The sequence below is a fragment of the Nicotiana tomentosiformis genome, chromosome 5 (assembly GCF_000390325.3).
Source record: "Nicotiana tomentosiformis chromosome 5, ASM39032v3, whole genome shotgun sequence".
Lineage (NCBI taxonomy): Eukaryota > Viridiplantae > Streptophyta > Magnoliopsida > Solanales > Solanaceae > Nicotiana > Nicotiana tomentosiformis.
The window spans coordinates 108031813-108046970 of NC_090816.1; the positions used below are offsets into that span (position 1 = coordinate 108031813).

The 15158-nt window shown below is 42.1% G+C and overlaps 1 protein-coding gene across 1 annotated transcript; it reads right to left on the reverse strand.

Moving 5' to 3' along the window:
• Positions 1-12046: 12046 nt before the first annotated feature.
• LOC104119695 (cytochrome P450 71AU50-like) lies at positions 12047-13785 on the reverse strand. The gene is made up of 2 exons (XM_009631269.3): positions 12910-13785; positions 12047-12797 (listed from the first exon to the last, which is right to left on the reverse strand). The coding sequence occupies exons 1-2, from the start codon at positions 13783-13785 to the stop codon at positions 12186-12188; spliced, it is 1488 nt and encodes a 495-aa protein (XP_009629564.2). The 3' UTR covers positions 12047-12185.
• Positions 13786-15158: the final 1373 nt, after the last annotated feature.

The window sequence follows — 15158 nt, forward strand, 5'->3', positions numbered from 1 at the left end:
GACTACGGACGTATTCCGGGAGGTCCCCCTGTACTGCATATTTATTGTGGAACTGCGGACGTATTCCGGGAGATCCCCCTGTAATGTATATTTACTTTGGAACTACGGATGTATTTCGGGAGATTCCCCTGTACTGCATATTTACTTTGGGACTACGGACGTATTGGGACTACGGACTTATTCCGGGAGATCCCCCTATACTGCATATTTACTTTGAGACTATGGACATATTTTGGGATCCCAGTACTGCATATTTACTTTGGGACTACGGACATATTTCGGGAGATCCCCCTGTACTGCATATTCGTTTGAAACTACGAGACGGTATTCCGAGAGATTTGCCACTGTGTTTACCTTGTTTTGAGTCAAGGGCTCCCTTAACTGTTAAATTTTCAAAAATTTCTTTAACTGTATTACCGTAAATTCTACTTATATCTTTTACTGTTTAATTTATTATATTTACTCCGGTAGGGCTTTGACCTGACCTCGTCACTACTCGACCGAGGTTAGGCTTGGCACTTACTGGGTATCATTATGGTGTACTCATGCCCTTCCCTGCACATGTTTCATGTGCAGATCCAGGTGCGAGCTATCAGCCTCGGGGTTAGTACGTACTGCTGATTTTAGGAGACTTCAAGGTACTTCTGCTTGCGTCCGCAGATCTTCAGAGTCCCCTTCTACTCCCTCGCCTAGATACTTTCTTTATTATCCTCAGACTTTTGTATATAGATACATAGATTATAGCAGCTTGTGACTTAGTGATATTCCGGGTCTTGGAAAATTATTTTGTGTATTCCGAGTGGTACTACTCTTGGTTATTTAAAATATACTGTTTATCTTAAAAATGTTGTGTTTCCTTTATATTTTTCGCAATAGTAGGCTTACCTAGTCGTAAAGACTAGGTGCCATCACGACACCTTACGGAGGGTCAATTTGGGGTCGTGACAAGTTAGTATCAGAGCACTAGGTTCGTAGGAGTAGCAAGTCACAAGCCGGTTTATTAGAGTCTCGCGGATCGGTGTGGAGACGTCCGTACTTATCATCGGGAGGCTATGTAACTGTTAAGAACAATCATATTTCTTTGATTTCCTTGTCGTGCGAGTTATGGACACCAAAAATTCTAAGATTCTATTCTATTCTTTCTCACAGATGGTGAGGACCCGCAATGGGAGGACCAACGATCAGGCGCCTGAGCCCCCTGCCAGAGCCACCAGAGGCCGGGGTCGGGGTAGAGGACGACCATGTGGTGCAGCCCGAGCACCTGCGAGAGCTGCATCAGAGGAGCCCCCAACAGCTCCAGCTGGAGGGCCAGCGCCAGAGATCCCTATTGCTACTCTAGCCCTCCAGGAGACTTTGGCTCAGTTCTTGAGCATGTTCAGCACTCTGGATTAGGCTGGACTATTTCCGATAGCTCCCGCTACATCTCAGGACGAAGGAGGGGCACAGACTCCCGCACCCCTGAGCAGAGGGTCCAGGTAGATCAGGTCCCAGAGTATATTCCTATGCCCCCAGTGGCTCCGGTTCAGCATGGGATCAGGGTAGGTGCTTTTGAGGCAGAGTAGCTCAGACTTGAGAGGTACAAGAAGTACCACCCACCTACTTTCAGCGGACTAGCTTCAGATGATGCTCTGGGTTTTCTTGAGGAGTGTCATCGTATTCTCCGCACTATGGGCATTGTGGAGACGAGTGGGGTTTCTTTCACCGCTTTCCAGATGAGGGGAGTAACATATCAGTGGTGGCATGTCTATGAGCTGAGTAGTCCGGACAAGGCAGCCTCACTCACTTGGACTCACTTTTCAGAGATGTTCTTGCGTGAGTATGTTCCTCAGAGCCTCAAGGATGCTTGGCGCACAGAGTTCGAGCAGTTGCGTCAGGGTTCTATGATTGTGTCGGAGTATGCAGTCCGTTTCAGTGGGTTAGCTCGCCATGCACCGGCTCTGGTTACTACAGTCAGAGAGAGGGTTCGTCGCTTCATTGAGGGACTCTACCCAGTATTCGGACCAATATGGCCAGGGAGTTGGAGATGGACATCACTTATCAGCAGGCAGTGAGCATTGCCAGGAGAGTGGAGGGCATGTTCGCCCGCGACCGAGAGGAGAGAGAGGCCAAGAGGTATCGAGAGACTGGTCATTATTCAGGAGCTCGTGCACCAGCAGCACACTATGGTAGGGGTTTTTTGAGTTGCCCTGTTCATTCAGCTCTTCCAGTTGCCAGCGGTGTCCTAGCTCCTCCTAGGCCTCAGGAGCCCTATTATGCACTTCCAGTATCCAGTATGCCTCCTACTCGATGTGCTATTACCGGCTGGTCCAGCAGGCCAGGTCCGAGTCAGTCTTAGCCGCCACATCCTCCGAGAGGTTATTTTGAGTGTGGTGACACTCGTCACCTGGTTAGAGATTGGCCCAGAGCCAGGAGGGGTACACCTCCACAGACTTATTAGCCTCCATGTGCTCCACCGGGTCCTCCGGCCATTCTTCCAGCACCAGCTGCTACCCCACCTCCTCAGCCAGCTCGAGGTGGAGATCAGGGAGGTCGAGGTAGCCCTAGAGGGGGAGGCCATGCCAGGTACTATGCCCTTCCAGCCTGTTCAGAGGCCGTTGCTTCAGATTCAGTTATCACAGGTATCGTCCCCATCTGTCATAGGGATGCATCAGTATTATTTGACCCAGGCTCTACGTATTCATATGTGTCTTCTTATTTTGCCCCACATTTGGGGATATCCCGAGATTCTTTGAGTTCCCCTATTTATATATCTACTCCTGTGGGAGATTCTCTCATTGTGGACCGCGTATATCGGTCGTGTTTGATTTCTCTTAGTGGTTTTGAGACTAGAGTCGATTTGTTATTTCTCAGTATGGTAGATTTTAATGTTATCTTGGGCATGGACTGGTTGTCACCCCATTATGCTATTCTTGATTGTCACGCTAAGACCGTGACGCTGGCTATGCCAGGTTTGCCGAGATTAGAGTGGAAAGGTACCTTAGAGTATACTCCCCGCAGGGTCATTTTATTTCTTAAGGCTCAGCGAATGGTTGAGAAGGGGTATGATGCGTATTTGGCCTATGTGAGAGATGTCAGTATTGATACCCCTACAGTCGAGTCAGTTCCAGTAGTAAGGGACTTTCCAGATGTGTTTCCATCTGATCTTCCGGGTATGCCGCCCGATAGAGATATTGATTTTGGCATTGATTTGTTGCCGAGCACTCAGCCCATCTCTATTCCTCCATATCGCATGGCTCATCCTGAATTAAAGGAGTTGAAGGAGCAGTTGCAGGAGTTGCTTGATAAGGGCTTTATCAGGCCTAGTGTATCACCTTGGGGTGCTCCGGTCTTATTTGTGAAGAAGAAGGATGATTCTATACGTATGTGTATTGATTATCGGCAGTTTAACAAGGTTACAGTGAAGAACAGGTATCCTTTGCCTCGCATTGATAATTTATTTTATCAGTTACAGGGTGCCGGGGTGTTTTCCAAGATTGATTTGCATTCTGGCTATCATCAGTTGAAGATTCGGGAGCCGGATATCCCGAAGACTGCTTTCAGGACCAGATATGGTCACTATGAGTTTCTTGTCATGTCATTTGGGCTGACCAATGCCCCAGCAGCCTTTATGCATTTGATGCACAGTGTATTCCGGCCTTATCTTGATTCCTTTGTCATTGTGTTTATTGACGACATCCTGGTATATTCCCGGTCTTGGGAAGATCATGAGCAGCACCTGAGGACCGTGCTTCAGACTTTGAGGGAGAAGAGGTTGTATAATCTCACAAACTGATTGGCTAAGGTCTGAACATCCAAGGCTAAGGGTCTCTCAGCTGCCGAAAGATATGCCAAGCTCCCCAAACTCTCTGCCCGGCGACTCAAAGCGTCGGCCACTATATTGGCCTTCTCCGGGTGGTATAATATAGTGATATCATAGTCTTTAAGTAGCTCCAACCACCTCCGCTGATGCAAATTAAGGTCCTTCTGCCTGGATAAGTACTGCAAACTCCGATGATCACTGTAAATCTCATAGGGAACACCGTACAAATAATCACGCCAGATCTTCAGGGCGTGAACAATAGCTGCTAACTCAAGATCATGAACTGGATAATTCTTCTCATGCACCTTCAACTGTCTAGACGCATAGGCAATCACCCTACTATCATGTATCAATACCGCTCCAAGGCCAATCCTCTAGGCATCACAATAGACAGTGTATGACCCTGAACCTATAGGTAATACTAATACTGGGGTTGTAGTCAAAGCTGTATTGAGCTTCTAAAAGCTCTGCTCACACTCCTCGGTCCACCTGAACGGAGCACCCTTCTGGGTCAGCCTGGTCATAGGTGCTGCAATGGATGAAAATCCCTCCACAAAGCGACGGTGGTACCCCGCCAAACCAAGGAAATTGCAGATCTCCGTAGCTGATGACGGTCTAGGCCAACTCTGCACTGCCTCCACCTTCTTCAGAGCCTCGCCGAGTATTAGCTTGTGTGGTTTCTCGGTCTTCCCTTTATGACCATATCAGGGAGCGCCAGTATGATGATCCTCATCTTCTAGTTCTTCAGGACAGGGTTCGGCGAGGTGATGCCAGAGATGTGACTATTGGTGATGACGGTGTGATGAGGATGTAGGGCCGGATCTGTGTGCCCAATGTAGATGAGCTTTGGGCGTTGATTCTTGAGGAGCCCCATAGCTTGCAGTACTCCATTCATCCGGGTGCCGCAAAGATGTACCAGGATTTGAGGCAGCACTATTGGTGGAGAAGAATGAAAAAGGACATAGTTGGGTTTGTGGCCAAGTGTCTCAACTGTCAGCAGGTTAAATATGAGCATCAGAGACCGGGTGAATTACTTCAGAGGTTAGAGATCCCAGAGTGATAGTGGGAGCGGATCACCATGGACTTTGTGGTTGGACTTCCTCGGAATTTGAGAAAGTTCGATGCTATTTGGGTGATCGTTGATCGGCTGACCAAGTCAGATCATTTTATTTCGGTGCTGACTACATACTCTTCCGAGAGGTTGGCTAAGATTTATATCAGAGAGATTTTCTGCCTTCATGGAATTCTAGTATCCATCATTTCAGACAAAGGAACACAGTTCACATCACGGTTTTGGAGAGCCGTATAACAGGAGTTGGGTACTAGGGTTGAGTTGAGCACAACCTTTCACCCTCAAACAGATGGGCAGTCCGAGTGCACGATTCAGATTCTTGAGGATATTCTCCATGCCTGTGTGATGGAGTTCGAAGGGTCATGGGACCAATACTTTCCACTTGCAAAGTTTGCCTACAACAACAGTTATCAGTCCAGCATTCATATGGCACCGTATGAGGCTTTGTATGGTAGGCGGTGCCGGTCCCCAGCAGGATGGTTTGAGCGGGGCGAGGCCCGATTGTTGGGTACAAATTTGGTCCAGGATGCCCTGGATAAGGTAAAGGTGATTCAGGAGAGACTTCGCACAGCCCAGTCCAGGCAGAAGAGTTATGCAGACCGTAAGGTTCGTGATTTGGAATTTATGGTTGGTGAGCGGGTCTTGCTTCCGGTATCGCCTATGAAGGGTGTCATGAGTTTCGGGAAGAAGGGTAAGCTGAGCCCGAGGTTCATTGGTCCTTTTGAGATATTGCGGTGAGTTGGGGAGGTTGCTTATGAGCTTGCCTTGCCTCCCAGCCTAGCAGGAGTTCACCCAGTATTCCACGTGTCCATGCTCCGGAAGTATCACGGTGATCCGACTCATGTATTGGATTTCAGCTCAATCCAGTTGAACAAAGATCTATCTTATGTTGAGGAGCCAGTAGCCATTTTGGACAGGCAGGTCAGAAAGCTCAGGTCAAAGAATATTGCTTCAGTAAAGGTCCAGTGGAGGGGTCAGCCGGTCGAGGAGGCGACTTGGGAGACCGAGCAGGATATGCGCAGCCACTACCCTCATCTTTTCATAGTTTCAGGTATGTCTTTATACTCATTCAAGGACGAACGGTTGTTTTAAGAGGGGGAGTATGTAACGACCCGGCCGGTCATTTTGAGAGTAATAGCCCCGATCCCCTATTAACTGCTTTCCCCAAATCTTTTTCTGCTATTGTGACTTGCCGGGATGATTGATTTTGAGTTCAGAGTGTTTAGGGACACTTAGTCCCTAAATGAGAGCTTAAGCCCTAGGATCTGGACCGTAGTCGGAACTATGTGAAGACGACTCCGGAATGGAATTATGTCAATTCCGTTAGCTCCGTTAGGTGATTTTGAATTTAGGAGCGCGTCCGGATTGTGTTTTGGAGGTTCGTAGCTCATTTAGGCTTAAGATGGCGAAAGTCGATTTTTTGGAGTTTTGGACCGGTAGTGAAAATTTTGATATCGAGATCGTTTTCCGATTTCGGAAGTTGGAGTAGGTCCGTAATGTTGATTATAAATTTTGCGCAAAATTTGAGGTCAATCGGACATGATTTGATAGGTTTCGACATCGGTTGTAGAATTTTGAAGTTTCAAGTTCTTTAAGTTTGAATTAGAGGGTGATTCATGATTTAAGCGTTGTTTGACGGGATTTGAGAGCTCGAATAAGTTTGTATGGTGTTTTAGGATTGGTTGGTATGTTTGGTCGAGGTCCCGGGGACCTCGAGTGTATTTCGGATGCTTAACGGGTAAAAACTTGGACTTAGAGGAATTTCTGAACTTTGTTGGTTCTGGTGTTTTCGCACCTGAGGAAAAGAGACCTCAGGTGCGCGAGCCGCACATGCGGAGATGGAAGCGCAGATGCGATAAATCGAGAGTTGGCCTGGGGTCGCATGTGCGAGGAAGTTTCCCATCTGCGATGCCCACAAATGCACAAGGACGTTCGCACATGCGCAAGCTGCACAGAAGCGGAAGGGACTCCGCAGGCGTGAGTGCGCAGATGCGGCCCTTTCATCACAGATGCGAAGGCAGAGTGGGTAAGTGTGTTGCACAGATGCGCACATTTTTCCACATAAGCGTACCCGCAGGTGCGAGCCCAGGTTCCGCAGGTGCGGAAATACCTGGGTAGTGATTATAACTGAAGGGCTTCGCGATTTTCATCATTTTTGGCTTTGCAAACTCGGGTTGGGGTGATTTTTAAGAGAATTTTCGAGGCATTTCATGAGGTAAGTTCCTTGTGCTTATTTTTGGTCAATAATCTTGCCTTGCCATGTATTTTCCCACCTAGTTAATGTGTATTTGAGGTGGAAATTGGAAGTTGGAAACTAGGGATTTGGGAGTTTGAATTGTGGATTGAAGGACCATTTGGTGTCGAATTTTAGGAAATTTGATATGGTTAGATTCGTGAGTGAATGAGCTTTCTAGTTTCGTGAATTTTGTTGGGTTTCGAGACGTGGGCCCCGGAGGCCGGGTTTGAGCCAATTTCGGGTTTTGGCCTAATTTTTGTAGTTTTTCTTGTGGGATCCATTCTATTAGCGCGTATTGATGGTATTGTACTGTTTTGAATAGATTCGGGCCATTTAGAATCGGATACTCATGGAAAGAACGTATTATCAGGTTGATTTGAGCGGTTCGAGGTAAGTGGCTTGCCTAACCTTGTGTTGGGGACTTTCCCCTTAGGATATCTTGATATTATTTGGTGTCTGGGCGCCGTGTACGTGAGGTGACGAGTACGTACAAGGGCTATTATTGCAAAAATCATGTTTAACCTTTTTAAATCATAAATTACTTCTCTTATTAATTGTACTAATATGTTTAATTGTGTAGTTTAGATTAGAAAAGCATGCTTAGGTATTTTAACTGCCTAATTGACATTCAGTGCGTCATGTTCAGTTAAGTCCTTATTTGCCTTATCTGTGTCCAGTATAAACTGTATAACTCGATGTCATACATGTCATTTCATCTTGCGTTGCATATTTACTTTGGGACTACGGACGTATTCTGGGAGATCCCCCTATACTGCATATTTACTTTGGGACTACAGACATATTCCGGGAGATCCCCCTGTACTGCATATTTACTTTTGGACTACTGACGTATTCTGGGAGATCCCCTTGTACTGCATATTTACTTTGGGACTACGGACGTATTCTAGGAGATCCCCCTATACTGCATATATACTTTGGGACTACGGACGTATTCCGGAAGATCCCCAACACTGCATATTTACTTTGGGACTATGGACGTATTTCAGAAGATCCCCATGTACTGCATATTCGTTTGAAACTACGGGACGGTATCCCGAGAGATTTCCCATTGTGTTTACCTTGTTTTGAGCCGAGGGCTCCCTTAACTATTAAATTTTTAAAAATTTCTTTAACTGTGTTACCGTAAATTCTGCTTATATCTTTTACTGTTTAATTTATTATATTTACTCCGGTAGGACCTTGACCTGACCTCGTCACTACTTGACCGAGGTTAGGCTTGGCACTTACTGGGTACCATTGTGGTGTACTCATGCCCTTCCCTGCACATGTTTCGTGTGCAGATCCAGGTGCGAGCTATGAGCCTTGGGGTTAGTACGTACTGCTGATTCTAGGAGACTTCAAGGTACTTCTGCTTGCGTCCGCAGATCTTCAGAGTCCCTTTCTACTCCCTCGCCTAGATACTTTCTTTATTATCCTCATACTTTTGTATAGAGCTACATAGATTATAGCAGCTTGTGACTTAGTGATATTCCGGGTCTTGAAAAATTATTTTGTGTATGCCGAGTGGTACTACTCTTGGCTATTTAAAATATACTGTTTATCTTAGAAATGTTGTGTTTCCTTTATATTTTTCGCAATAGTAGGCTTACCTAGTCGTAAAGACTAGGTGCCATCATGACACCTTACGGAGGGTCAATTTAGGGTCGTGACATAATCCAATTACCAAAGACGAAGATAGAATCACGAAATAAAATCACATGTGAGTCAAGAATGCTTACCTCAAGTCACATGGTGAATTTCCTCTCCAAGGTCACCCAAACCTAGCTCCAAAATCCTAAAATGAGAATAAAATGACCAACCCTCGAAACTATAGCTTCTGCCTAGCGATTTTCGCTTTTGCGAACCAAGGGCCGCTTCTACGGTGTTGCTTTTGCGACAAAATTCATGCTCCTATGGAAGAGCACTGATAATCAGACCATTGCACCTGCGAAAAGTCTCCGCTTCTGCGCAAACGCAGGTGCGAACAAGGCTTACGCTTCTGTGCTTGGCTTCGCTTCTGCGATCCATAGTTCCGCTTCTGTGGACGCGCTTCTGTGCAAAAAAATGCGTCGCTTTTGTGACCCACCGATAGTCTAGCCCAACCCCATCTACGATGCTCCTTTCATGCCTACGGTCACGCACCTGTGACCAAACCCATCGCAGGTGTGGTCGCACCAGAATCTGCCAAACCACCTTGGCATAATAATCCGAAACGATCTGAACCTCGTGCGAAACTCACCCGAACCACTCGGGACCCCGTTCAAATATACCAACAAGTCCTATAATATAATACGGACCTACTCGAGGCCTCAAATCACGCAAAACAATATCATAACGATGAATCTCACCTCAAATCAAACATAAATGAACTTTCAACTTTCAACTTCCAAAACTCGCGCCGAAACATAACAAATCAACTCGGAATGAACTTAAATTTTGCACACAAGTCCCAAATAATATAACGAAGCTATTCTGATGTTCGGAACCACAATCCGAATCCGATATCCACAAAGTCAACTCTCGGTCAAACTTATGAACTTTTCAAACCTTCAAATTTTTAATTTTCGCCAATTAGTGCCGAATACTTCTAGGAGCATCCAAATACAAATCCGGGCATACGCCAGAGTCCAAAATAATCATCCGGACCTAACAGATCCATTAAAACTTTGTTCCGGGGTCAAATTCAAAAAAATCAAACTTGGTCAACTCTTCCAACTTAAAGCTTCAATGATTAAATTTATTCTTCCAAATCGGTTCCGAATAACGTGAAAACCAAAATCGATGATTCACATAATTCATAATACATCATACGGAGCTACTCATACCCTCAAATAACCGAGCGAAGTGCAAATGCTCGAAATGACCGATCGGATCGTTACAACAGACGAACTGAACCATACCTCAAAAAATATTTTGAACTCAACAATTGTGGATAGAGATTTGTTGACCAAATAACAAGTTGTATTGATTGCTTCAACCCAAAATCTTTGCTAACACACGAGTGTGAAATCATGCTTCATCCCTATCATAAGGAGTTCTATTTATACGTTTTGCAACACCACTCATGGTGTTTTGATACATGCGGTGTGTCTTACTATGCCTTCTCTGTTGCAGAAATCATTAAACTCTAAATTATAAAATTCTAACTCATTATCAGTCCGAAAATGCTTAACTGTTTTTTTCCATCTGCCTCTCAACCATCATTTTCTATTTAACAAAAGTAGAAAATACCTCAATTTTTGTTTATGAAAAATACACCCAAAACTATTCTTGAGTAATCGTCAATCAAAGTTATAAAATATATGGCACCACTCTTGGATGGAACTCTATTTGGACCCCACAAGTATAAATGTTATAATCTAACTTGTCTTTGGTCTTGTGCTATGTCTTCTTGCTCAATTTTACCCTTGTTTGTTTACCAAACACACAATGTTCACAAAAATATAAATCTTGATTTTTGTACCCAACCAGCAAATTCTACTTGCTCAACAAAGACAACTCTTTTTCACTCAAATGACGAAGTCGCAAGTGCCACAATTGAGACTTATTCAAATTACTTTTTTTAGAAGCTATAATAGCTTCCTTTTCAACTATACTAGCTTGAAGATGACACAATCTAGAATACAACTTACACTTCATGAGTACCATAGGGCCTTTACACGTTTTAAGTATTCCATTCTCATAGTGAAGCTTTAAATCTTGATCATCTAAAGTTGAAAGAGAAATCAAATTCCTTTTTATCTGAGGAACGTGCCAACACCCAATATTTCTGGTGATTCCATTGAACATTTTTAATTTGATGTTACTATCCCCTCTATTGGTAATGGATTATCATCTCCCATATAGAGAGTTTCACTCATCTGCTTGTAAGTTGCAAATCAATTTTTGTGTGGACATATGTGATTTTATTTATTTTTATACTTTAATGTTAATTTGGTGATTGCAAATACTAGATTGAGTCCGTTATTGTCAATTTCTTGCTTGAAAAAGTGGAAATTGGATTGGATAGTCTATAAGTAGAAGACTTGAGCTTATTAAGAAATTAATGAAGCTTTAATTAGGAACACAGAGATTTCTACTTGGGTCAGTATCAATTGGGTTTAATTGGATTCCTTTGGCTTTGGAAAGACTTTTTTGGTATAAATAGCACGGGCTAGACAGTTTTCGGATTGGTAATTAAAAAATAGCCAGCGTTTGCAACGTCATTGGAAAATAGCCATTATTTTTCTGCAACACAGAAAGTTCCAGCATGATATACTGGAGATTGGTGCACCTGTGTATGAACTTCTAGCATATTATGCCGGAACTCCAACACACGGAAATTTCCAGCATAATATACTGGAGATTGAAGCACCTGTGTATAAACTTCCAGCATATTATGCTGGACCAGTATATTATACTGGAACTCCAGTACTTTTAGGAATAAGCTTGAATTGAAAAATTTTAGTGGATAGCTAACAATTGGACCATAATCACTAATCCAAAGTATTTAGGCAAGCTACGTACATCCAAGATATGATTATGCTATATTGAGGTTACAACGATGGGCATTCTCTTTATAGAAAACAAATCATGTTTTAGTTGCATGCTACGTATTCACTTCAATTCCTTAGTAAGTAATTTATTAGTTTTAGCTATAATTTTAGAAGTAATTGCAATCAACTCTTTTTTTTGGCGAATACAAAAGGAAATATCAAGTTTGCATGCATTTGGACACCTTAGTGCACACCATACTTCTTGTTGGATTTAACCCCAGTCTTTGTTGTATTTATTAATGATGCGACCCTACTACTTTCATAGCGAGAGTAGGATTGGATGTCACCAACACATAGTAAAAAGAAGCTAATAAGAAAAGAAAAGGTCAATTGTGTACATAATGAGACAATTGGCATATTCAAATCTAATTAGGCATCGATGTACTGCCAATATATTATTTATAGAATAGCAGGGGAAATGCACAACAATCACAAAACCATGGAATAGAAAGTTTAAATATCGCTTGTGTAATATTATCAGTAGCTAAATAAAATAAAAAGTTTAGAGAGACTAGTTCTCTTACAATCTGCAATGTGTTTGCATCATTTCTTTAGTCTATAAGTAGGAATAGCCATCAATGGCTTTTCTTTGCATGCTACCATCCCAAACTGCTCATCAATGTCTAAATCAAGAGGCTGCATACCATTTTGAAGCTCCCAATCAAAGCAATGCACCAATTGTGCAACCACAAGGCGAACAATGGTAATCCCCAACTGCATTCCGGGACAGCTTCTTTTACCAGAGCCAAATGGTAAAAGTTGAAAATCACGTCCACGAATATCTACACTGCTCCCAACAAATCTCTCAGGGAAAAACTTCTCAGGCTCAGGCCAAACATTTGGATCCCTCTGAATTGCATAACAATTAATCATGATTCTAGATCCCTTTTGTATGTGGAAGCCATCGACTACACAATCTTCCATGGCCTCATGATGCAATACGGGCACTATCGAATGCAACCTCAGGCCCTCTTTTATAACCATGTCTAAGTACTTCATATTCTCCAAGTCTGATTCGTCTACCATCCTTTCAATTCCTACCACTTCATCTAACTCTTTTTGGAGTTTCTTCATCACATGTGGGTGCCTAATTAGCTCTGTCAGTATCCATTCTACTGATGTTGCTGAAGTGTCCGTTGCTGCAATTAGCATGTCCTGTATGGAAAAGGAAGCAGGGAAATTATTTAGTGAAATTAGCAAATTTAATCTAAAAATTTGTGCTTTCTTGAGATTATATTAGAATGTAAAATGGGATGGCAGTACATACCACGAGGATAGCTTTTATATGTTGACGGTCAAACTGAAACTCTGCTTCTCCTGATTGCATAATCTCCATCATGGTGTCGACAAAATCCTTGGTTTGTTTCTGGTCATGAGACTGAACATGTTCATCAATAATCTTCTCAAGAAACTCATCAAACACCTTTGAAAGATCTTTGAGCTTGCGATTGAGTCCCTGAAGATCAATAACACCAAGAAAGGGGAAAAAATCTCCAAGATTTGGTCTCCCACCAAAATGCACAACTTCTTGAACTACAGCTTTGAATCCCCTCTTGTCAAAGTCCTCATCCATATATTTCTTTCCAAACACCATTAAGCAAGTCAAGCTAGCATTCAAGGATGTAACCTTTGCACTAAGATCAACAACAGCGCGATCATGAGCTTGTTCTTTAAGCGATTCAATCAGAAGTTCAACTTCTTGCTTTCTCATGGATTGGAATGAATTAATCTTGTGATTACTCAAAAGGTGCACAATGCACAATTTGCGCATGTTACGCCAATATGGTCCATACTTTGCAAAAATCATATTCTTCTGGCCATAGGACATATATTGAGATGCCTCGTTATGAGGCCTACTAGCAAAGATGTGATCATATGTCTTGAGGACTTTCTCGGCTGCATCAGCAGACGAGGCAACAATTGCAGGTACTAGTCCCAGTTGAATATACATAAGAGGACCATGTTTGTTGGCTAGTTTTTGCAAATCTTTGTGTGGATGTTTACCTAACAAATGAAGATGTCCTAAAATGGGAAGCCCTTTTGGACCTGGAGGAAACCTTTTTCTCTTCTGAATGTTTAGCAGCTCGTAAAAGGCATATACTACTAATAGACCAACAATTAGAGTTGCCCATATAGAAGCCATGGCTAATATGACTTTGTTACCTTCTAAGAACACTAAAGGAAGATGGAATGGATATATGTTGGTGCTAAGAGCTCGGACGTTGAGGATATATATACACACACACGGGCGGATCCACATGAAGACCGGGTTCATTATTTTGAATTGAAAGATCGATAATCATGTTTTATGAAATAGTGAAGAATATTTTTTTAGGCGAAAGTTTTCAATATATAAACTTAACGTTCTTCTAAAACTATCAACATTATTATTATTATTATTATTATTATTATTATTATTATTATTATTAATATTAATAATTATTATTATATTATTATTATTATTATTATTATTATTATTATTATTATTATTATTATTAAGTAAATCTATTTAAGAATGCCTTATAAATCGGCCAACTAAAAAATTATTTGATTTCTCCAATAATAACATAGTATTATTTTCTTTTTTGATAACCAACATATATTGTATCATTTTCTTTGTTGCGTGAATAGTGTAACTTTACGGATTATTGTTGTAATTTAGTTGTTGTAACTCTATAGCTATTGAAAACATCTACTAAATTTTTTGCCTACGTATGATTTTTGCCTACTAATTATTATATGTACAAAAGTAATAGATGTGGTATATAAATATGTCTCGACCCGAAATTTCCACCTTCGGAACCGTGATGGCGCCTAACATTTCACTTGTTAGGCAAGCCAATGTTAGAATAATATTAGCCATTTTAAAACAATTTTAAATTAATTAAAAATAAAGAAACAAATGCGGAAGTAAAGTCTGAAATGTAGTGAATAATCCATAATAATAGCGATGTCTAAATACCATCCCAGAATTGGTGTCACAAGTGTACGAGCTTCTAGAATAATACAAATAAAGGTCTAAATAAAATAAAGTTGTATGAAAGCAAACACACAGCTAAAATAAGGTAGACGGGGACTTCAGAACTGCGAACGTTGTGCAGTTATACCTCAAGTCTTCTCTGAGTAGCTGAAATTCGAGCAAGTCTATGGTACGCCGCTGGGACCAACTCCGAAATCTGAACAAGAAGTGCAGAGTGTAGTATCAGTACAACCGACCCCATGTACTGGTAAGTGCCGAGCCTAACCTCGACGAAGTAGTGACGAGGCTAAGGCAGGTCACTTATATTAACCTGTACACAATAATAGTAATAATCACAATAATATAAATAAATTAGGTAACTCATTTTAATAGTTGAAGCCAACTCAGCAGTCATAACAAATTATTATTTCAACCAATTTTCTTTGCAGCATGCAAACCGCTCCCACAATATATTCATTTTTAATCCTCCAATATATTTATTTTAATCAAGTATATATATAGACTTTTAAATAAGTTTATTGCGGCGTGCTATCCGA